The sequence below is a fragment of the Hesperophylax consimilis genome, chromosome 13, assembly GCF_061612785.1.
Source record: "Hesperophylax consimilis isolate HC1 chromosome 13, BYU_Hcon_1.0, whole genome shotgun sequence".
NCBI lineage: Eukaryota > Metazoa > Arthropoda > Insecta > Trichoptera > Limnephilidae > Hesperophylax > Hesperophylax consimilis.
In genome coordinates this window covers 11131744-11155526 of record NC_142848.1, presented here as the reverse complement: position 1 = coordinate 11155526, position 23783 = coordinate 11131744, and the positions used below count along the sequence as shown (strand labels likewise).

The 23783-nt window shown below is 32.7% G+C and overlaps 1 protein-coding gene across 2 annotated transcripts in view; it reads right to left on the bottom strand.

The window, feature by feature from the left end:
• The window catches only part of LOC149418413 (uncharacterized), an 81558-nt gene that overhangs the window by 48265 nt on the left and 9510 nt on the right, over positions 1–23783 (bottom strand). For both annotated transcript variants that reach the window (XM_089638751.1, XM_089638750.1), the window contains exon 2: positions 5127–5521. In XM_089638751.1, the coding sequence (XP_089494877.1) occupies positions 5127–5331 (205 nt within the window). In that variant the 5' untranslated portion in view covers positions 5332–5521. The remainder of the gene's footprint in view (positions 1–5126; positions 5522–23783) is intronic.

The following is a 23783-nucleotide window of genomic DNA, read 5'->3' as shown; positions in this document are numbered from 1 at the left end:
AACAAACTATCAGTAAAGCACGGATATGTTATGAGAAAGCCGGAACACGTATTCTTCAAAATAATAATATTTTCGCATCTCGTCAATTACATTTATTCGGACAAGAACACCTGCGTGAACACGTGTTCGGATGTATTCTGAATTACTAATATTTTATTAGGAAACTGTCTTATAGTCACATTTATAACAGTATCTTGATGTAAAAGCCGTACTCATTTTTCTCTGTGTTCATAGTCTCACTGGCTCCAGGCTGTTGCGAGTAGTTGGGACTCTTGCGTGGTATTTACATAAAAATAAGGTAAACGCAACAATGTTTAGTTATCAGTACAATTTATATCATTAGCGTGTTTAAATATTCATCGAACTGTCCGTTGGTATTTTCGTGCTTAGTAAATGAGGGCAGATATGGCATAAAATCAATCATTTTTACTTTATTGCTGAATAAGCAGGTAAGTAAATTTACCATTTACTTTACAATGTTAGTATTCTCACGCTGATGATTCAACTTTCAATGATAGAATAATTATAACATGTCCTATTTTTTATGTAGAATTCTGGGATAAACCTATTTTATAAGGCAATATCTCTCCGTTCTATTCCCTACCATAATAATACTCGTAATATTATCTTTCAAATAAACTACGTAGTATAAACCTAATGGTATCCGTGGTAGAACTATTAGCTCTCGATATACAAGTATATTATGATACATTTCTACGAATATTTATCTTATTAATAACTGTAGATTAGTCAAACTATTATTTATTATGGCTAACAGATTGCATCCACTGGTTGGTCGATTACAAAGCTATATGTACAATGCATTTGATTGATGAAAGTGATGCTAGAATGTACATATTTTATGTTATTATTATTATTTATTTATATTTTATACAGCCAGATAATATACAGTATCATACTTACCTGGTAGGTCACATGAGATTTAAAACAAAAGCAAACACTGTTTATAGTTTGTCAGGGAAATCTAGATATGGTTCGAGCGCACTGAACATAATTAGAAAATTGGACATAATTGGAATTATGTTAATTAATAATTGCGACAGTATCAGTATTTATATGAACATGTGTTCCGCCGTCCTCATAAAACATTCGTTTTTAATTGATACTTTACTAGGAACTCTGTCAATTCATTCATTCATTCAGTCAAAGGCCTGCAGTCCCGTTTTTAACATAAAAACATAAAATTTGACCAGAATTTTAATAAATCAACAGTATTTTATATAAGTAAATTTTTTCCGTAAGAGTATTTGGACCAGAAATAATAATTAATTAAGTCTGGCAAGTCGGTCGATCATTCATCCGCTAATTTCAATATGTCGAAATGCCTAAAGTCAAAACGGTTATTAATGGTTAGTAAGTTCACTGTTTCAAGGGTAATAATAAAACGAAAGTAAAAACTACCTAAGCCTTGCGCGTAAGAAATATGATGAATATTTTGCAGAAGCCAAGAAGAATTTCAACAATTATTAAAGATGAAAGATTACCAGCTTTTTACTGGACAATAATAAAAAATAAGCTTTCTCATACAACGACGTTACATATGAACTTGATTTAGAATTCACCTTTGCCTTTTTGATGAAATTATTATTAAAAAAGGTACATTCATTTCTTCGTGTTTGGAAGGTCAGTTATTGATGTTCTGATTTGATTAGTGGGTAAGTACCTTCTTGTAAATTCCTACCTTGGCTTTGTGCTAATGTTTAATCACTTCACACTGTTTCCTTTTTTGGTTTCTTCTTGTTTGTTTTACTTAACCTCCCTTTTTCTATTTTTGTACTGTTTTGTATGTGAAACTTACAATTTCGATTATGTATCTATTTTTGTACTGCTTCGTACGTGAAACTTATAATTTTGAAATCAAAATTTAAATGTAAAACTATACCTATTAACTCCCGCCTACGTATTGTAAGTTCCTCTTGTCCGACAATGAGTTTTGTAACTCATTCGGATTGCTCTAGCAAGAAATAATAATAATAAAAAAACATTTATTAGTACCTGGTAAGCAAAACGCATATAAAAAAACTTTCTCTGTCTTTTCTGTTTCACCTTTTTCGTTTCAAAGTCTGTAATATTGTCTTCAACGATTAGAAATTACAACTTGAGGATATTGCTGTGCAAATATTAAAAATTTATACAAGACTTGTTAAAAAAATTCAATAGATGTCACACATCAAAAAAAATTATATATATTATTTTATTCAATACACTATCTAGATTGCAATTTAATTCAGGTAGAATTTTGCAATCATGCATAATAATAGAAGCCGAAGAATATTCTTTAAGAAAATGACGATAATGTTGGTACTTCTCAGTCGAAGTATGATACAGTTCAAAATGACTGGTCGAATTAGCTCAGTGGTCAGAGGACTTTCCCGCGTAGAAGAAAAGGTCCCGGGTTTTAATCCCAAATGCGACTGAATATTTTCTACGCGAGTCTTTGCTAGACTTTTCTGTACTTTTATAAATACAATATGCATGTATTGCGTAGTTAAAAAGAACTAAGCGCCAAAACAGATAGACGCAGATAGCAACTTTGTTTAATACTATTTAATGAATTAATTGCTGACGTTTACCTGGCGTTGCTCGTCTTTCCTCTTTCTGTAAATATAATATGCATGCATTCGGAAGAAATTGTCTAAATGATGGTGAAAATCGAATCACAACCACTTGCGTAGCTTAGAAGACCTAAGCGCACAAACAGACAGACGCGGATAGCGACTATATTTTATACTATTTAGAGATTACGTATAAATAATGAGATCATGAGAAATTATAAACCTCTAATTATTTAAAATTTTAAAATTTCAAAGATCTTATTCATCTTTATACGACTTCTGGCGTAGGTACTTTAGATATTGGACGAGAAAGATTTCTCTCGAATAGTCTGCAGTTTGAATGAATCTTGCGACTACTCTCACCCAAACCAAGATAACTGTTCTCTCTGGGTCGTCAACCTATCAAAAAAACCCACTTAACGTTATAATTACGGAACGTATGTAGGTGAAAATATCAAATTATGATTAAGGTGCAATGCATTAATAATGACATTTTGGTAAGTAGTAAGACATGCTTTTTATAAGGACTTCAAAATCATTATGTTGACATTCAAGCAGCATTTCACGATCGTTGAGGACTGTTGCTAAAAAGAGAAATCTGCAACTTCTAACATTTCAGCCAACAGTTTTTAGTGAATAACCTCCACGGAAAATGCCGGGTTCACATTACTACAGATTTAAGAGAAGAAGAATCTAACAAATCTGTGAAACAAAAAATCAAAACAGAATAAAAGTAATTTTTGTGAATATCTTTGAAATAAATGCATTTAGTCAGATTAATTTTACATAAAAATATATAGTTTATGTTTATTATATTGTTTATGTTAACAGGTTAGAAAGAGTTCATGAACGATTTCTCAAATTCCTCAATTTTAAATCATTCAACATATACAACTCTTACGACGAAATCGAGAAACATTTTCGAATCACGAAACTACTCAACAGGAGGATTGTCGCTGATCAGATGCTCTTGTATAAAATTATTAACTCTAAAGTTGACTGCCCGGAGTTGCTGAACAAAATAAATTTCCATGCGCCAATTCCATATAGCAGAAGAAATACCCTTTTCTACATTGATAGATGCAATACAAATTCCAATCAAAATGAATTTATGCAAAGGACATGTAACTACTATAATAATAAATTTGCAAATATAGACACTCGTGCTGACATATTCACTGCTAGTTACTATCACTACAGAATTTCATTGCATCACATTCTAACTCATATTCACGACTGTTTGATTTAACCTAATATTTTAATATTACTTTACAGTAAGTTTAATTTAGTTTACAGGTTAGTTTTATGTTTCTGAATATCTATCTGTGAACATTAATAATTGGTCTGTTTTTTGTTATCCTCTTATACATATTGTATTACTAAGACTGTTTATGTTCCTCAAATAAATAAATTTAAAAAATATATGTGTAAAAATTTACTGATAAATTTTGAGGCTAGAAAGAGTGCGACGTGTCGGTAGCTTGCGGCAATGTGTAGATGAAGAATGAAGAGTTGTAGTGCCACGCGAGACGCTACGCACTTCGACGACCATTGGTTCTGCTCGTCAGCGCTACGTCGTCGGTTGACCGACGATAGGCCTGACACTATTTCTAGCCTAAATGTTTTAGCTGTTTATAAACACAATACATGCATAAAATATTATTTTCATGATTTTATGGTAAGGTTGCATTTATTGTTTATTTTATAGTACAGGTTTATAATTGATTAAATTAAATCTTTCTTTGTAGTTAATCTAACCCGTTTTTGATATATTTCAGAAATAATATTTTCACCTTGACTAATAATATTTAACGATGAACAAATTAATTAGGTCTACAAATAATAATGATTGCAAGATTATGGCATTTGAGACCAGTCGTGAATTAAGAAGAGTGTAATACAGTCTGTACCAGTTGCCAGTAATTTAGTTCCACGGACATCGACATCGCCTATTCTTGCGAAATATTCTCGAAACTCTTATGAAAGGTGTTCGATTCGTGAAATACAAAAGAATTTTAAATTACACAAGATTGGGACGATACCTATACAAGCATCGATTTTTCATTGACGTATGTTGGGAATTGGCAAGTATTGGTCAGATAAATCGACGAAAAGATGACGCAGAGAGAGTTCGTCTGGGATAATCGGCCACTGATTACAAAGATAATCGACGGTTGCTTAAATTCTTGTAGATCGTGTGCTGAATATTTTGAAATGTAATTAGCATTTGAGGAATTGAAAAAAAAACACGTTACAGCATAAAAATAATACGGTTTCAGTTTCAGGGTAGGGATTTCATGTGATACACCTTCAAACTAATACTGCAAGTAGAATATGTCTTTAACTAATTTTTGCTATTTTTTTTTATTCATAAACCTAGAAAAAACAGAAAAATCGATCTTCCTAACTCCTAGGAATATCTTAAATCAATAGTATTACTCATTTACCAAAGGAATACGGTAGTTACACACTGCAAATAAATTATACGTGCTAAATAATTCCTAGCGGTTAGTAGGTACCTAAACTGTAATACAAAGTCAAGCAACTCACGTCTCAAGGCCTTTCCTTCTGGTGAGCATGGCTTTTTATTAAGCAAGCAGTCCACGTAGTTCCTGACCAGTCGCTTGCTTGACAGAATGGCATCGATGTCCAAATAGTCGTAGCGGGAATCGTAGAAATTTCCCGCCTCGTCCTGCCCCTGGGCACCCGCCCACACAGCCAGTAATAACACACATGGCAACACTAAGAAGTTCATTTTTTTTAATGTTTTCAAATGTCAAATTTGGAACTGACGACTAGTGCATTTATATGCTTTTTTCCTTTATAAATTTTATCTATGGCAGTGTAATGTTTTATTTTTAAAGTAAGAATCTTTGGATTGCGTGAACTTTTTTTCTTCATGAACGTCGATTTTTGGAGGACCAATCTAACTGGCTGCAGTAGTTCTGAAAAGAAGAAAAAAATCATTAGTTGTTAGTACCATGATAGAAATCGTTAGTTGTTTATACCATGATAGAAATCATTTACATACGGATTACCAGAAATTACCCAAAAACCATAATAAACTTATGGTCAACGATTTTATTTCAATAACGCAACAATATTACACTTTTATTTTATTTGTTTTACACTCAGCTAGGCTTTTACTATTTATCATTGCTTACTACAGGTAATAAATACCTTCACAGTATTAGCACTTTAATTGAAATTTTTAATTGAGTGTTAGACGCACGACCAAAATATATCATCTTTTCAGAAATGTAATGTGGTTTCAGAATTGGTGTTGGTAAATTGTGAAGGTAAGAGTCAATCACTTATAATAATTAACATGAACGAATGTTTTGTCTTTGATTAACCTATTATTTGTAATGATGTATCAACTTACTATTACTTACGACTGATAAACCAAATTTAAAAAATACCTATTTAAATACAGAAAGTTAAAAGCGCTTCCAACAAATACATAATAGAGACAATTCCAACAATTTCTGAAATTTCCCATTAAAGGTAAATTCAGACAGCACTGCTGGTAGTATGCTACACTAGCGCCTCCTAGCGGTGCGAGTTGTGAGGGTTAGTTTTTTTTCATACAATTTGTATGTTTGTGATTTTAATAGATGTGAATATTTTTTAAAATATTACGTGAATTAAATACTTTTATAAATTTTTGGTCAAACACAAATTAAAAAGCGTAAAACACCGCTTCCAAGTACCATAAAAATTCAATTATTTGTCGCCTCTGTCTGGAAGGAATGTCATACTATTGGGTAAATTCAGCCAATATTTTCCTGTGTATATCTAAAATTTTTATTAACATTTAAAAAACACAAAATAAACAACGTAGCATCATCTTTTGTTTTTTGCAGTTATATTTCTGATGTCAGTGATTAAATCGATATTTCAAATGATGATTTTGAAAGAATTATGGTTTTATAAAGAAAATTTGGGCCCTTCATGTGAATAAAGTGTCATATAATCTTAGATGAGTACCTATAACCGCAGACATTGAACCGTTGAACGTCGGAGTAACAAAAAGTAAACAAAAAAACAATACCAAAGAGTCCACTTGTTAATATTTTTTATCTATTTATTTATTAATATTCAAAACTACTAAACTACTCACGTAAGTTATTAGCAGGCACATATCGACAAAAATTTATGTAATAAAATGGTACATTTTCAAACGGTAGATATGTACAATAATAATGATGCTAATAATTGTTTAACAATTAATCGATGTGTGGTTAGGCACCATAATATAATTCATTTTTGTTTCGGTTAGTTTATAATTTCCTAATATTTTTAAATAAGTACCTAAAAGATTTTGTTTCATGCCTCTCTGTATTTATAATGTGCACTAATCTGGTACTTACCCGAATGCACGGCAAATGGTTTTAGTTTATGCTTCAAAAATAGAACTAATTTTCATTGTATTTTTTCGGTGTCTATTGTCACTTACTCTTGTTTGAAATTTGGAAAATGTTTGGCCTCTACAAGTTTGAATCATTTTCTTCTCGTCAACAATTGATTAACGTGCCGCCTGATAGAGAATAATCTCCTGCGCATATTGAATGGGCCAGACGAAATCTTACGATTACAGGAAGGGATCTACAACAGGTTATTGCACGTTTTTATTATACGTTTAGGCTATTTTTGACCTTAATCTTTGAGGTGAGAATATTTTGTAAGTTATAATTTCTTTGGGTATAAAGCCCGTTTTTTGTTGGGGTTATTTACACGCTCCAAACAATGTGTTAAATTAACTGAATAGTATAAAAATAAATACATAAATAGCAGTATTAGCATTATATAACTACCAAGTACAAATAAACAGTCACATCAATAGTTTCATAGATGTAAGTAGGTACAGAAGGTTATTAATAAAAAATAAGTTTCAATGTGAATTCTGATAGGGTAGTATGTAAATCATCTGTATATAATAGCAATTTTTTTAGGTTGTATTTGACCTAAGCAGTGCAAATGCTATTATTTTTTAACGCCACTGATAGTTTATTAAAAATTTTGGGTACAATATAGTTCAGGGTTCTTTCACCGTATTTATTGGTACATTTTGGAACCACCAAACCTTCATTTTGAGTGAATCTTGTGTATTGTATATGATTAACTCGTTCTCCATACAAGGAATCAGACAATATGAGATGTTGACTTACAATATTTTACAATAATATTCCTTAGCTACAACATTCAGAGACTTGTTTATCAATTTAATGTTGTTTCTGTGTGCATTAGTATATTTATGGTTTAACTATTTGTTTATTACAAAGAGTTTTGTAATATTTGGATGTAACTTATATTATTTTTACAAGAATGTACCCAAGAAGTAATTCCATATCAGATAATGGATTCAGATAAGTAGATTCACTTTAACGTACTATAATAGGCATGCAATTTTATAAATCCTACCCACAATAGCCCGTATACGTTTACAAACATTTGAACAATGTTTTTAAGAATTCGAATGTGACAGTGTCTATCAATGTGCAATCGAATAGTTCACACGATGTGTGGTCGAATGGGACCAACATCTCTGATTGCTTGTACCTACTTATTTTTTGTCGTTAGATTGCACCACGCTGCATTTGCCCACAATTATTCTGTAGTTATTAAAATTTAATGATTTTTGTTTCTTTAGATTTCACTGTCGTTTAGTCGTTGATGATAGATAAATATGTATTATAAGGAATATAAAATATGTCAGGGACTGTAATTATTAAACAAATAAATCGTAGGCCTGCTTTAAAAATGCTATTTCTTTACATTGTAGCCTACAATTTTTTTTCTCCATACAAAATGTGCCACTCAAAAGAAAATTGGAAAAAAGATATCTTTTTTGGGAAGAATTCGCCAAAAACTGTCCGAAAAAACTGCAATCACCATTTATAACTCCATTATTGCTCCACATTTTAATTACTTCTTTTCCTGTGTAACGACCGAGAGCAAAATAAATTTCGAATTCTCCAAAATAGGGCAATGAGAACAATACTCAGACGAAATAGATATTCAAAAGTAAATAAAATGTTAAATGAACTAAATTGGCTAACGGTGAAACAGATGTTGACCTTGAACACGATGATATTTTTACACAAAATAGTAAACAACCTGCTACCCAAATATTTTTCAAATAAAATTGCATACAACAAAAACATACACAAACATAAAACTAGGACGTTCAATGAAATCAGGCTACCAAAGAAGGACAAAGCGAATACCCAGAATAGTATATTATATAAAGGGATGAAATACTATAACACGCTGCCGGAAAACCTTAAGTCTGCCCCAATTGAAAAGTTCAAGATGTTGTGTAGGAGCCACATCAAGCAAGAAAAAAAACACAGTATATTTATATGTAACAAATTAACTAGTCATTTGAAAACTTAAATGTACAAATTACTACAATAAAATCAATAAATAAATAAAAAATAAAAATATAATACCTATTCGATAAAAACATTATTTGTGCGAATGAAATATTTTGTGCAAAAAATCGATAAGATCTAGCACGGATGATTGATATAGCCCCATGTCAATATGATATTGACGAAATCCGTCATATATGTCAGTTAGCGATATTTGCGAGCACGGTCAGAATATAATTCCGTCAGCAGGTAGACAAAAGCTGCTGCTTTAATGCGGCCTCCAAGGTATCGGATGACTTGTTAATATGCACTTTTGTGTGTAATATGTCAAATTTTTGGATACTGACGGTCATTCTGCAAAATAACTGGTTTATTAGTGAATGGAGCTAATCTAAGTAAGCTCTTAGAATTGAAAGAAATCGTATGCACGATCCATAGACTTAATTAATTCATCTAAGACGCGCTCAATTGATTACGTTCCAACTTGGAGAAACAAAAGATGTTAGTCATAACTATAGACGTTTCAATGTATATTGAAGTTGGACGTGGTTAATTTATTAGTATTTTTAACTTTTATGTAGCCGTCTGATATTAAGGGATTTCATAGTCAGATACGCCAGCGTGTCAATTTGCATTATAAATATCAGTCTGGTTATCAACAGCGCGACCGTCCTCGGGAAATCGACATAAAATCAACGGTAGTTACCGCTATCGATCCGATAATGTAAAGTTATCGATTTCGCTGTGCCAGACCTTCAGAATACATATTTAGACGAAAATTATGTAATATAATGCTTTATAATACTAAAATCTGAATCTGATAAAATTAAATGTAATGTTGAATGATGTGTATTCATTTTGTAAAAGAGTCAAACTACAAATTCCTCAGTCATTTTAATTCAGAAATTCTTTAGAGGTAGAAAATGAATCATAATAAAACAATAATAATAAAACAATAATTGATAGTTTTATACCATAAAAAAACTGCTTTGAAGATTGTAAATGGAGATGTGCATAATAAATTCAATTAATTACCGTATTTAAGGAGATGTAATGATTGTATTTTCTTGGACAAGCTGGTTAGGTGCACATGGCGGCATATTATTTGCAATGTAGAAACCTGAGAGTGGATTTTAAAACAATAATAATCTGACGCTTGCAAACTATATTATTATTTCTAAATAATTACAACTTCATTTTGTGGCTTTATTTTTATTTAAATAAAATTTAAAAAAAATTAATACATCAGTATTTAATCAAAATAATATAATAATTCACATGTTTCAAAACTAATGGTTTCTTCATCAGAATAAACGTATTTCTTCTGACAAAAACCGCTGGTTTTGAAACATGTCGATTATTTTGATTTTGATGAAGTTGTAATGTGTAAAAAATAAGTAATTTGATTTAAATCATATTATTATAAGCAATCAAACGCAATTTAATTACTCAAGATTTACATATTACACCATTAAAATGAGGCTATCGTGCAAATCTCCAATATGTCCAACGTTGTATTGGTACACTTGAATTCTTCCATTATCACCAAATACTTAACCTTGTAACGATAAGTGATGAAAAGCTGGTACAGAATGGAAATATTGACCGTCAAACTTATGGAAAATTATAAAATACTAGTGGAACCCGCAATGCTTCGCTTTTTCTAGTGTCTTTCTCGAGCGTCTCCGACTTTTTCCACCATTCACTACTATACACCACAATACTTACTGTTAATAAACTACGTTACATCTTTTTTTGGCTGTAATTCGACCTCATATCTCATTACGGTGCAGAGATAAGTCCCCGACTTTTTCTGAAATTCAAACGAGTCCTGACACTAATAAGAACAGACTTTGAAATTTTTCGCGATATCCGTTAACTATTACTATTTTTCGACCTGTGCGAGCACAAACATACGCAGGCTGAATTTATATATATTGGGATCCACATATATTTTTGAAGTTCAATAGCCTTCAATAGCTAGTACTCTCAATAATATCTTCAATTACATTATTTAATTTAAATGGCACAACTTTATTCTTTTATTTACTGTTGGCTCCAAACCTCCAGACCATCCTTACTCTGATATAGGCATTAACGTTTACCATAATAATTCTAATGAAAAAATATTTCAAACCATTTTCCCAAATTTTCAGCCTAGTGCATTGCAATAATTAAACCTCTCAAATATATAAAAAAAATATATTGAACATTCTTTTATTCTCTCTGATTATCTCAACTCCCCCCAAAAACATAAATCTATTTTTATAATAAATCTATCTTTAAATTTAATTTTTCATCCTGATGATCCTTTGAATAACTTATTCGAGTGTTGATAGCCTCCTTTCAAAGCCCTGGAAAAATCATAACTCTTATTTGGATTCCTTGACATGTTGGCATCGTTGGTAATGATTGATAATTGATAATAAATGATAATTGCGGATTTCTTGGAAAAACAAGAAGCTTTCAACCCCATCGTTTCCCTCGTAAACCACATTCCCCTATCCGACATTTTTCCATCCTCAAAGATAGATTCTGCAATATTTGGTCAGAGTATTGGCACATTGTTAGTCAATCCAAGGAGGCCTCTACCTCTATACATAGGACTATCACGTCAAAATCGTGGTTTCAACAACACCCCCATATCTCCAAAAAGAAATTTCCTCACTTATTCGAATGAGGATTGGACATTCCATCCGTTCTTTCTCATCTTTTTAAAATTCACGTGCTTGTCTCCCCAGATTATACGTTCTGTGGTCTAGATTTTGGAATTTCAGATCACATATTTTGTTGCATTCCCTCTCTAAACAAATAACCTCTCTTCTATCAAGCCTTATCTAAAATTGCATCCCCTCCATTCAACATCTCATGTTTTCTAAGCCTGAATTCGACTCCAATCTTCCATATTATTTAAAAAATTGCCCATTTCAACAAAATTGATTTGTAAATTCATCTTCCCTCTCTCCTTAATTTGAAATAATTTCCTAGAACATCTTGAAGAGTGAAAGCCAGAAACAATTGAAAAAATAGCTTTCTTGGAGGTGGCGTGTTTGATTTTCGCCGAAAATTTTAATAAATTATGCACTGTGTAAATGCTATATGGCTGAAAATATTTTTGTTAAAACCAGTTACAATGAACGGTGATCATATCATCATAAATGTGCACTGTTTTTGTCCGGATTATTTAGGTAAACGCAACTATTTTCAGATGTCAATATAACTTCTCTTGTGATATATGAAACTTTGGAACATGATTTTTTTATTAAATAAATAGTCATTATTTTGACATAGGTATTTCTTGCAAATTTTTAAAATTGTTCAATTAAAATTTTTTGATTTAGCCATAGACGAGCCAATCAAGGAAACCGAAACAAAACAGCTGGCGATGACCGCGGGAGGCGGCGTGACCGTACCGACCGTTTCAATGATTTGACAATAAATTAATCTGACAGTATACAGGCAACTTGCATTATAATATCACCATTTGGTCTTTGAAAATTAAAAATCTGCTTACGAATTACTTGTCCTTTTTACAATAATGCATAAATTGCTGGCTGCGTAAAAAACTTAACTGCATATCCCAAATCGGGAAAATAAAAGTTTGGGATTATTTCCATAATTTATATCTTGGTTATATGACTGAAAATTAATGATTAATAAATGAAAAATTCACTTAATTTTAGTGTGGCTACGCCAGGCGGAACGAGTATTCAGATCCTGGGCAGAAATTTACTTATTTGGCGAATTTGATTTTTACGCATGGTCTGTTATTTTAAAGTACGCTCTTTGGTGGTCAATACACCATTGATGTCATAGTTTATTCAAGGCATTCTCGAACTCCTGGTGCCAAAAATATGGTCACGTGGTTTGCCTTTAACTCGTCGAAATGATACTCAGATTTCATGTTAGGGCAAGTCCATTAATTTGAATTTTTTATTTTTTTATTATTTATTGAGTTAGTTTATACATTTGAATATAAACTAATATAAACAAGATCATATTTCATTTTGTAATTTTACATATTTTTATAATAAATATAACATTTCTTTTTAAATACATTCATTCTTCCTTCATTCTTCAGACTTTCAGGCATTTCATCATACATTTTTAGTCCGTTGTACATTAGGCAGTTCTGTGATTTTGTTTTTTTCAAATGTGGCAATCTAATCCTATTTACATTTCTGTTTTCGTAATTATGAACATCTCTATTAAAAACAATTTCATCCTTAAAATATTTTGGAATTTGGTTGTTCATGATTTTATGTACAAAAATTAACACATTAAATAATAGTCTCTTTTTTATAGAAATCCAATTTAGCTGTTCTCTCATTTGATCTATGCTTGCGTATTTTCCTTTTCCTAGTATACATCTCATAGCTCAATGCGGTATAAGATCTAGCTTGTTCAAGTTTCCTTCATTGGCCAAATACAACATAGTAGAGCAATAATCTAAATGTGGAGGAACTATAGTTTTATAAATCAGCTCTGTAGTGTTTCCATTTAGTTTATTTCTTAATGTCAATGGATAAAACTGAAGCGAAGTGTACTATGTACTATTTGGTTTACATACTATATATCTTACTTGCATTTTCTGCTGCACTTATAATTATTTTCATTTCATCACGAGATGAATAGCAGATTGTATCTTTTATCAGTGCAGGTCACGCATTTATGAACCGGTTTCATTACAGTTCGATTCAAGTTCAACCCGCTTCGGCATGTAGCAGGATTACGCCCTCAGTTAACCGTACATGGACATCCCGTTCATGCGTTACACTTAAAGCAGAGGTAGAATAATATCGGTTGCAAGCAAGAAGTAACCGTTTACAGTCCGTTCGTATTCATTTTCAGTTTGTTAAGAACATCGACGGGTGAAGTTAATGTCTTTATGTAATTATTTTTTTAATGATATAATAATGTTTATATGACAAGGTTTTTATGCATAGAACAAGGATAACAAAGTATTATAAGTATTAATTACTCGCCTAAAATATCCATACAAATTGAAAATATCTCCCGAGTATAAAATATCTCATACTATGCTGGACCAGAACGTCCATTCTGCCACGTGGATTAAAGAGCTAAACTTGATGTCGACCCTGGCGGTGGTTGTTCCGTATGAACAATTTATAGCATTCCAGGAGGTATGGGCTGTTAATAAAATAGTTTATAATTTTTAATGTTTTACTGTAAGGACCTCATTTCTCCTAGATTTGAGACAAAGATACCAGCAAGCATTATAATCTCATATACATTACAAACTTTTTAAAATATTTGTTCAAGTAATTCTATGTATTATAACAATCTCGATTCTCCGAGAAAGTCACTGAGATATTATGTGTTTTCAGATTTATAAAAAATAAATAAATAATGCATAGAATAAAAAAAAATACATTTGCGGGTCTACAACAGCGGTCTGTAGTAAGATTTTCATCGACATATAATATATTTTTTTATTAATTAAAGTGGTCGAAACCCACTTGCGTGCATTTACTAAGTTTTTTAATTATAAGAGGAATTATTTTAATTTAAAACATTGTTTAAAGAAATAAAACTATAAAATGTTTCCGGAAATTAAAAACTCACATTCAGAGTCATTTTTGTGGTACAACTTTTTTATTTGCAATTTCGTTTTCGAGTCAAAATTTAAGGTAATAATTGAAAAAAAAATCGGTCGATAGATGGGTAATATCGACTGTGTGTCCTTAAAAATACCCTGATCGAAAAATATTTTCAAAACTTTCAGAATGAGAAACAACCATTCAAAATGGAAATTTTGTATGAAATGCCTTTAACCGTGTTAAAGTATTTTCCAAGTAATTCCAAACCTTTTCCCATCTTCTCCCACTTCCTTCAGCCTCACAACGTTACGAAATAGGTACTCCGATTTGGAATGCCTTAGTCTCACTGGCTCCGGACAGTTGGGAGCAGTTGGGACTCTTGTACAAAAACATATAAAAATTTTGCAAGGGAGAATGAATCTACGACCCAAACTGAAATTTCTTGTCATGTATTTAGGACTAGAAAAAGAAGAATATTATTTCTACATACACGAAGAAAAATAAGTATTGCTAATATTTAGTATTGAAACAGTTTTGGATAATATCTACCATTTTTCCTATCATATACCTACTATCATACGTACTATCCATTTCCTTCCTTAAAAACAACCTTACCCATACTTGAAAAGAAGAAGATGATTTGTTGCATTGTAAATTGTCGCAAGTACAACATTCGAATTCGTGTCGTATAGCAAGAAGGTGCAATCGTAGTGTCCTCGTTGTATTATTCACATGCTTTGTGCTCGGTTTGCAAATATCAAAATCATATTAAAGATTATCTCGTTTCGGAGGAAATTTCACCCCGTGAACAGTGCAAGTTCGTCGACAGCCCTATTGCAGGGATTTTGGGGAATTTAAGGTAGGCTGTTCCTTCATTCCACTTTTTCCCGTGATTTATTAAAAACCAATTGAATGAGCTCTTTACTGTCGTATTTTATTGTGGATTTGATTTACATTTCATATACGTGTAATAGAACACGTTACAGCTAATTTATTAAAAATCTCTTGAAATTTCGGTAATCCGGTTAAAAACAAGACTGCTTTGGAGACTGCAGGCCGCTTCCTGATAAACGCGTAGTAAAGTCTTAGTAATATCGAAACACGTTTTCATACACCTGCGATGGTCTTAATAATATATTATGACGACATACGAAAATGTTAGGATTATTATGAACCAATAGTTTATCAAGAAACCTATCAATTCATTAGTTGAGGGCCGTGAATCCTGCTTTTAACTGGAAAGCGAATAATTTGAAGATATTCTTATTAATTTTTTTTTCAGTTTGTTTTTTCTGTGCATCCTCCGGAGATACAAATAGAAACGATCCAGCATCTTTCAGCAGATTTACGATTACGGATTTGATGTAAACAACAGTAGAATTGAATTATTCCAGTCGGCTGGGACTATTAAAACCTCTTCAACAACTCCCCTCCAATGCCTCTATCAGTTAGATTTTTCTGTGCATCCTCCGGTGATACAAATAGAAACGATCCACCATCTTTCAGCAGATTTACGATTACAGATTCGATGTAAACAACAGTAGAATTGATTTATTCCTGTCGGCTGGGACTATTAAAACCTCTTCAACAACCATCATCAGCAGATAATGTGACACCAACTCCCCTCCATTGCCGCTGCGTGCAGTTTCTTTTTATCGGATATTGTGCTGCCAGAATCTGGGTCACTGGCTACGAAGGACGCCCCATTGTCTGGGCGGTGAGATTATCGAAGTATGGTTCTAATTGTGATGAATAATAAATTATTACTGAACACAACCTCATTTGATAGAAAAAAATAGTACTGAGTTAGAATTGTTAGCTCATAAATTAATATGATGATATTATAATTGATATAATCAATTAATCACTACGCTGCATCTTATTACGATGAAATGCCAATAGTTTTTGTTTGTTTTACAATATACCTTACTTCATAGATATACAAATTATCTATATCGTCACGCTAGCTTTACAACCCGGCTTCGCCTGAGTTTCCACAAAAAGTAATCGAATAACAAAAACAATATTGAATATACAATTTGAGTACTGAGCTCTGCAATTTTATATTTAATATCGAAACAGCTTAAAACAATCGATGAATTTATATTTTATTGTATTGGAATAACTTTTGAAGGTTTTATACCAGTCAATGTAATTTTAATCATTGACGGTTATTTTATTGGAATAAATTTGAAGGTTATACCAGTCAATGTAATATTTAATCATTGACGGTTATTTTATTGGAACAACTTTTGAAAGTTATAACAGTCAATGTAATATTTCAACATTTACGGTTATTTTATTGGAATAACTTTTGAAGGTTATACCAGTCAATGTAATATTTAATCATTGACGGTTATTTTATTGGAATAACTTTCGAAGGTTATACCAGTCAATGTATTATTGAATCATTTACGGTTATTTTATTAGAATAAATTTTGAAAGTCATACCAGTCAATGTAATATTTAATCATTGACGGTTATTTTATTGGAATCCTCCGTAGTCGAAGGGTAAGGCTCTTGACTATCAAACTGCGCAAGTGAATTTTATTTGATGAAATTGTTTTATTTTACTCATTTCAAATAATATATTCGTATCACGTTTCTTAATGAAAGATACTCTCAGTATAGCCCTGGTGTAAGACCACCATTCAGAAAAAGTTGCTTGAAATGGGTTTAGCCGTGTTTGATGACGAGATATGAATAGCCAGGTACTTCCCAACCTTCCTCTTTCCCATCTACTTCAATTCCCCCTACCTTCAGCTTCACAACATACCCCAATTAGAGATGCCATAGTCTCACTGGCTCCAGACGGTTGGGAGCAGTTGGGACTCTGAAGAAAAAATTGAACATGATGTAAAAATATCAGGTCACAATGTTTGAGCAGCAGCAAGATAGAGAGAGATCCTGGGTTCTATTCTCAGTTGCTTTATTTTCTGTGTCTTGTTCGATTTATTTTTTCTTTTAGATTTATCAGCATTATCATCTTCTTAAATTTGTTTTTATAGTTTAGATATTATGAATACATAACATAATATATGATTGTTTGATGTATTATTTTAAAAACGTATCTAAAAATTTGATGTGTAATTTTATTAAACTAGTAACAAACCTAGAATTAATAGACGATAATAACACCATTTCAATTCTGGTAAGAAGTCTAATTGAATATAACTCAGTAGTTTGGTCTCCATCTTTCGAAATTCACATTAGCAACATTGAGCGAATACAAAAAAAATTTCTACGTTTTATAAATTTTAAATTAAATATCCCTGTCGAAGACTGAAAATACAATTTCTTATTAAATAATCTAAAAATACATACATTTGAAGATAGACGTAAAATAAACGATTTAACGTTCTTATTCAAAATACTTAACTCTAAATTCGACTGTTGTGAACTCCTGCAACGTATAAACATACATACACCCTCAGTAACAACACGACAAAATATAATATTCTACAGCACCACACATAAGCGTAACTACATTGCCCACTCTCCGTTACAACGACTTCACACCATGGGATATCATTACTTGGGTGATGTTGACATATTCAATACCAACATGGCAAGTTTTGTGGATCATTTAAAACATTTATTTCAACAATACTCCTAATAGCCCAGTCAATGAAGGTTTTGTGTCGGAACTAATTCCCCGGAAGCTAAATTTTTCACAGATGTTAGAAGACCTTTAGACATGTATTTTTACAAAAGTCCCCGACTTTCCCCCTTGTGCTTCCTTCCCCACCCCCTCTTGAATATATTTTTAAAAGCCTTTCGGAATACGCTAATATCTCCTTAACGGTTTTATAAAATCAGATTATTTATTTTTTGTTTAGTTTTTAATTAGTCATTCTAGAAAATTGTATTCTTTCATTTTTGCGAGAAAAGCTATACAATCTCTACAATTTATTAGTAAAGGAAAAAAATCAGTTTTTAAAATAGTATTTCAGAATATATTTGCACATAACTTTTTTCTGAGCCTGTTAACGAAAAAAAATAAATCAACAAAACTTGTAGACAATACTTTTAGCTATAAAATAATGTATATAATGATGGGTTTTAATTTATAATAAGGCACGTACGCTGTTAATAAGGAGCACGGCGCGCGGCGGCTCGAACGCGCAGCGGTTCGCGGCGCAGCGAGAAATTACAAAAACCTAAGGAAAAAATGATTAATTCATGTGTTTGCTTTTTTTATAACAAATTCATTTAACGTTGAAGAGTTTTATTGTTATTTACCAGTTTTAGTTCGGAGGGGAGGGGGGTAATATAAATATTTTCCCTTGCCCAATGAAGCGCTTTCATTATCCACCAACCGCCGTGCCACGGTCTGGCTAAACAGTCATATTATGTTGTATGAATGTTTGTTACTTATTATTTAAATAAAGGTATGTGGGAAATTTATGAGAATCAGTTTACGCGTCCTCAACAGTAACCCACATGCTCCATGGACATGAATATTCTCGGGCAAACGGAGCCTACACTTTAACAGCAGCGTCTCAAGAGACAAGTCCACGTAATGAGAGAAGAATACTGAGATATTGAAGGGAAATTAAGACAAATAGAAAATATGTATCAAGATTTAGTTACGTGGAAAAAAAATATGGAGGATGTTAATAATGATGACAATCTAAAAGAGACGATTCCATATACTGAAGCAAGTGAAGACAGGATTAAGGAATCATCGAGTAGGACTGCCAAGTTGTGGCTTTACTTTCTACATTGTATCGACCTCATGCTTAGATTTATATTTGCAGAGAAGTCCGGGAATCGGAAAATGCACCTAAATACTATTGTTGATATGCTTCCATTTTTCCACCCGGCAGGACATTTACCATACGCAAAATCAGCACATATGTACGTTCAAAGTATGTTGCAACTCAAATCAAGAATAACTAAAGAAGAATATAAACTATTCACTGAAAATGGGTACTTTAAAATAAGAAGAAGCGACAGATATTGGTCCGGTACGTGGACGGACATGATCATCGAGCAGTGTCTCATGCGACCAATGAAGTCAGTAGGAGGTTCGACACTTGAGCGCGGAATCACTGACGACGCTTTGTCAAAGTGGAAACTTGGAACCACTTACTGCGTGAAAGTGCAAGAGAGCATTGAAGAAATCATCGGTATAGAATTTAATTTTACTGAACAGCATGTTGAGCTGCGCGAATCACGGAAGAAAAGGGATGAGCTGGATATAGGAAAATATACATCATGGCTAAGACAGCACAGTCCGTTCACCAAGCTTTCGGGGGAACTGGTGTCTTTATCTTTAGGGTTTTTTTCAGATAATAGTGTCAATTGTGATAACGCTTATGAGGTGGGCCTGGCAGCTATGCAAAAAATGAAAGAATGTAATTTTGGAGATATACGACTGAAAGGGAAAGACATGGTGACTACCCAGCAAGATTCAAATCCGCAACTGTTAGGACGAGACAAGTTGCAGTAAACCCCCAGCAGCTATTTAACAGAATACTGTGCATTAGTGATAGTCCTAGCAAGCTTTAGACCTACTTAGGATATGAATTGGCTTCAAGACCCCTTCTATTTTTGATGAAGTCTCCCTTCGTAAAGGAACAAAATTATGTATGGCCAAAGTATTTAGCGAAAGTATTCATGAAGAAGTTGATTTGGAAACTGCTGCAATAGTCATCGATGGGGGATACCTCCTACACTCTGTTGTTTGGCAAACTTAAACTACTTACGGAGACATCATTAAATCATGCTCACGTTTCGTCCATACTAAATTTGGCAAACATTCTATTGTCGTTTTCAATGGATACCCTGAAGAACCAACTGTAAAATATTAAGAGCAAAGACGAAGGTCGGCTAACAACTCATCGTGCGATATTGAATTAAACTTCACTACACGTTGTTTGACTAAGCAGGAAGCTTTTTTATCTAATAAGAAAACCAACAAAAATAATGATTGAAGCACTGTGTCATGAATTTAGTGAATCTGGTTTGAAAACAGTCACGGCCACAGGTGATGCCGATATTGACATTGTACTAACTGGCATCGAACAACTCAACATCTTCTCTAAAGTGATTGTTGTTGCCAAGGATAGTGATCTTTTGGTATTACTTGTGAGTCTTGCACCTGAAGGATAATCTATTTTTTTCTGTAAAGATGTTGGTGGAAAGTGGAAAGGCCCCTTCAAGAACTTTCTACGTCATAGAGAAACCTATAATGTTACATAAAAATATTCAAAAACACATTCTATTTACCCATGCCATTACGGGCTGTGATACGACCCCATCTTTATATGGGTTAGGAAAGATAAAAGCTGTTGATTTGATGAAAAACAATCCCGAAGCAAAACGCGCAGCTGAGGCATTTCTGGAAAAAGATCCAACTGAACAGAACTTGTTGCAAAATGGAGAAAAATTCGCCCTCGCCATGTATGGTCTTGGTAGCTACTCTAATTGAAACGAAGTTCGATACTATAAGTTTACCAGACTAACGACAAAATCAGCTTTTAAATCTAAATTTGACTTGGCAAAACTACCACCGACTTCAGAATCGTGTCATCAACATTTGTTGAGAGTTTATTTGCAAGTACAGTTTTGGTTAGGAAACAAAGTAAACTCTATAAACTGGGGATGGAGGTACGAAAATGTAAATGAAAATGGTGGAAAGAAGAAATTTTTGAAACCATTTGCTCCTGATGACCTTCTTTATATGGTGTCCTGTTCCTGCAGGTCTGGATGTGGAAATTACTGTGGCTGCAGAAAATCTGGATTTACCTGCTCTGCCATGTGCTACAACCGTAACGGATTATCATGTCTGAACACACCCCAGTATGACGAATAAATGGAAGACTCTCTTGACTAGAAAATTATTTGAATATTTGCCTAATTTTGTCATAGATAATATTGATAAGTAGGTATATAATATAATTTACACACCGTTTTGTCATTATAATATTTTTAGATGTACCTATATTTTTAAAAGCTTAAACCATTTTAGATTTATGCACTATTTTAAGTGATTTGTTGTTTCGGTATTTTATTGTTGATAGGTGCATATAATAAAACAAGTGAGAATTTCCACAAAAGATTTTTTAGAACTTCGCCATAACATAAGGTCTGCAATATTTTAATGTTGTGAAAGGGTAGTCCCACGCTGTTGTAGGTATTTTTGGCTTATTTCACATAACTTTATTTAAATAATAAGTAACAAACAATCATTCAACATAATATGACTGTTTAGCCAGACAGGGGCACGGCGGTTGGTGGATAATGAAAGCGCTTCATTAACCCCTAACCTCCGAACTAAAACTGGTAAATAACAATAAAACTCTTCAACGTTAAATGAATTTGTTATAAAAAAGCAAACACATGAAATAATCATTACTTTCTATAGGTTTTTGTAATTTCTCGCTGCGCCGCGAACCGCTGCGCGTTCGAGCCGCCGCACGCCGTGCTCCTTATTAACAGCCTACGTGCCTTATTATAAATTAAAACCCATCATTATATACATTATTTTATAGCTAAAAGTATTGTCTACAAGTTTTGTTGATTTATTTTTTTTCGTTAACAGGCTCAGAAAAAAGTTATGTGCAAATATATTCTGAAATACTATTTTAAAAACTGATATTTTTCCTTTACTAATAAATTGTAGCGATTGTATAGCTTTTCTCGCAAAAATGAAAGAATACAATATTTTAAAATATTTAATTAAAAACTAAACAAAAAATAAATAATCTGATTTTTTAAAACCATTAGTGAGATATTAGCGTATTCCGAAAGGCTTTGAAAAATATATTCAAGAGGGGGTGGGGAAGGAAGCACAAAGGGGAAAGTCGGGGACTTTTGTAAAAATACATGTCTAAAGGTCTTCTAAAATCTGTGAAAAATTCAGCTTCCGGGGAATTAGTTCCGACATTGGGTTTTTTTTCCCTTCATTGACTGGGCTATAAACACATCATGTAAACCTACAAATAGCTGTAATTTTCTGTTTTTGTTTCTTGTGTTTGTATGACTTGTTGCATAGCTTTTATCAAATGTAATTTTATTCTTACTTTTTATGTTTCAAAGTATCTGTCAAATTAAAATTATACTACCAACCATGTAAAAGCCCTCTGAGCGTTAAATAAATAAATAAATAAATAAAATAAAATTCTACATCCGCAAATTATTGATTATGTAAATTAAAACAAACTCTCTTTTAGAAAGCCTTTCTCAGCATACGATCTATGTAGTACCTTCGAGAAGTCCCTTTCCTTCTTCTTGCTATCAGATCAAATCAACAAGTTCCGGATGCTGTGTTGGGCTTACCGGTCCATCTCATTAAATAAGTGCTCTCATCGACTATGAGCAACCGAAAAGCGAAAGTGGAAGGTCGTTCGGTGTTCTCCGCTGAACGAAAGGAAAGGTGGCGTCAACACAAATAAACTATACATAAAAACCACTGGTTGTTGGTTTCGTTTAATTTATTACGTCTGGGCTAGACTGGCTCAACGGCTTATTGGGGAACTGAATTTCTAACTAAATTGTTGTGTTTTGCAGGGGTGTAATGAGGAATATCGACACCCAGCCAAACACAAATAAATGCATGTTTGCAGGTGGTCTACCAGCACAACAAAGCATTTTTTCAAATAAATGCACTTAGGCCCGGTATATCAGTTGATTTTAAGCTCGGCTTGGTTGGAATGTCGAGCTTAGCCCGGCTTGGAATATAATCTGTATATAGGTCGGTAGCCTAGATATCAGGAATATTACACGCATTGTTTATAATTTTAATAGAGGAATGGACTTGATTTCCTATGTCTGCGTGAGTGGAATATCTATGCTCCCACGACATCGGGAGATCGAGCGATTTCAAAATGTAAGATATTTTAGGCGGGCTAATTTACGAGTTGATTTTTGATAAAGTTCCACACTTCAATCAGCATGGTGCCATACGTGAGGATACTAATTTTAAATCGTATTTGTTTTGCTGTAGTCAATGCACTATTCATGAAATTATGACAAACAAACCGTTGAAAACACTGTCCTGACGTTCAAAACTTCCTGGTATTTTACTTTACCAAACTATCTATCTATTTGAAATTAATTATAAATTAATTACATCAACAACAATAATCGATCGATGAGTGTAACCCTACATACTGATAAAATAGTGCAATTTACGTATTTTACGGTAAGATGGAAGCACGTTAACGTCATATTTGAAGTTTGTTACTCCTAGCGCCTCGGTATCTAAAAAGGGATGTATTCATGCCTGAAGCGGCCACTTTAGCCCGCTTGAATTTGCGCGA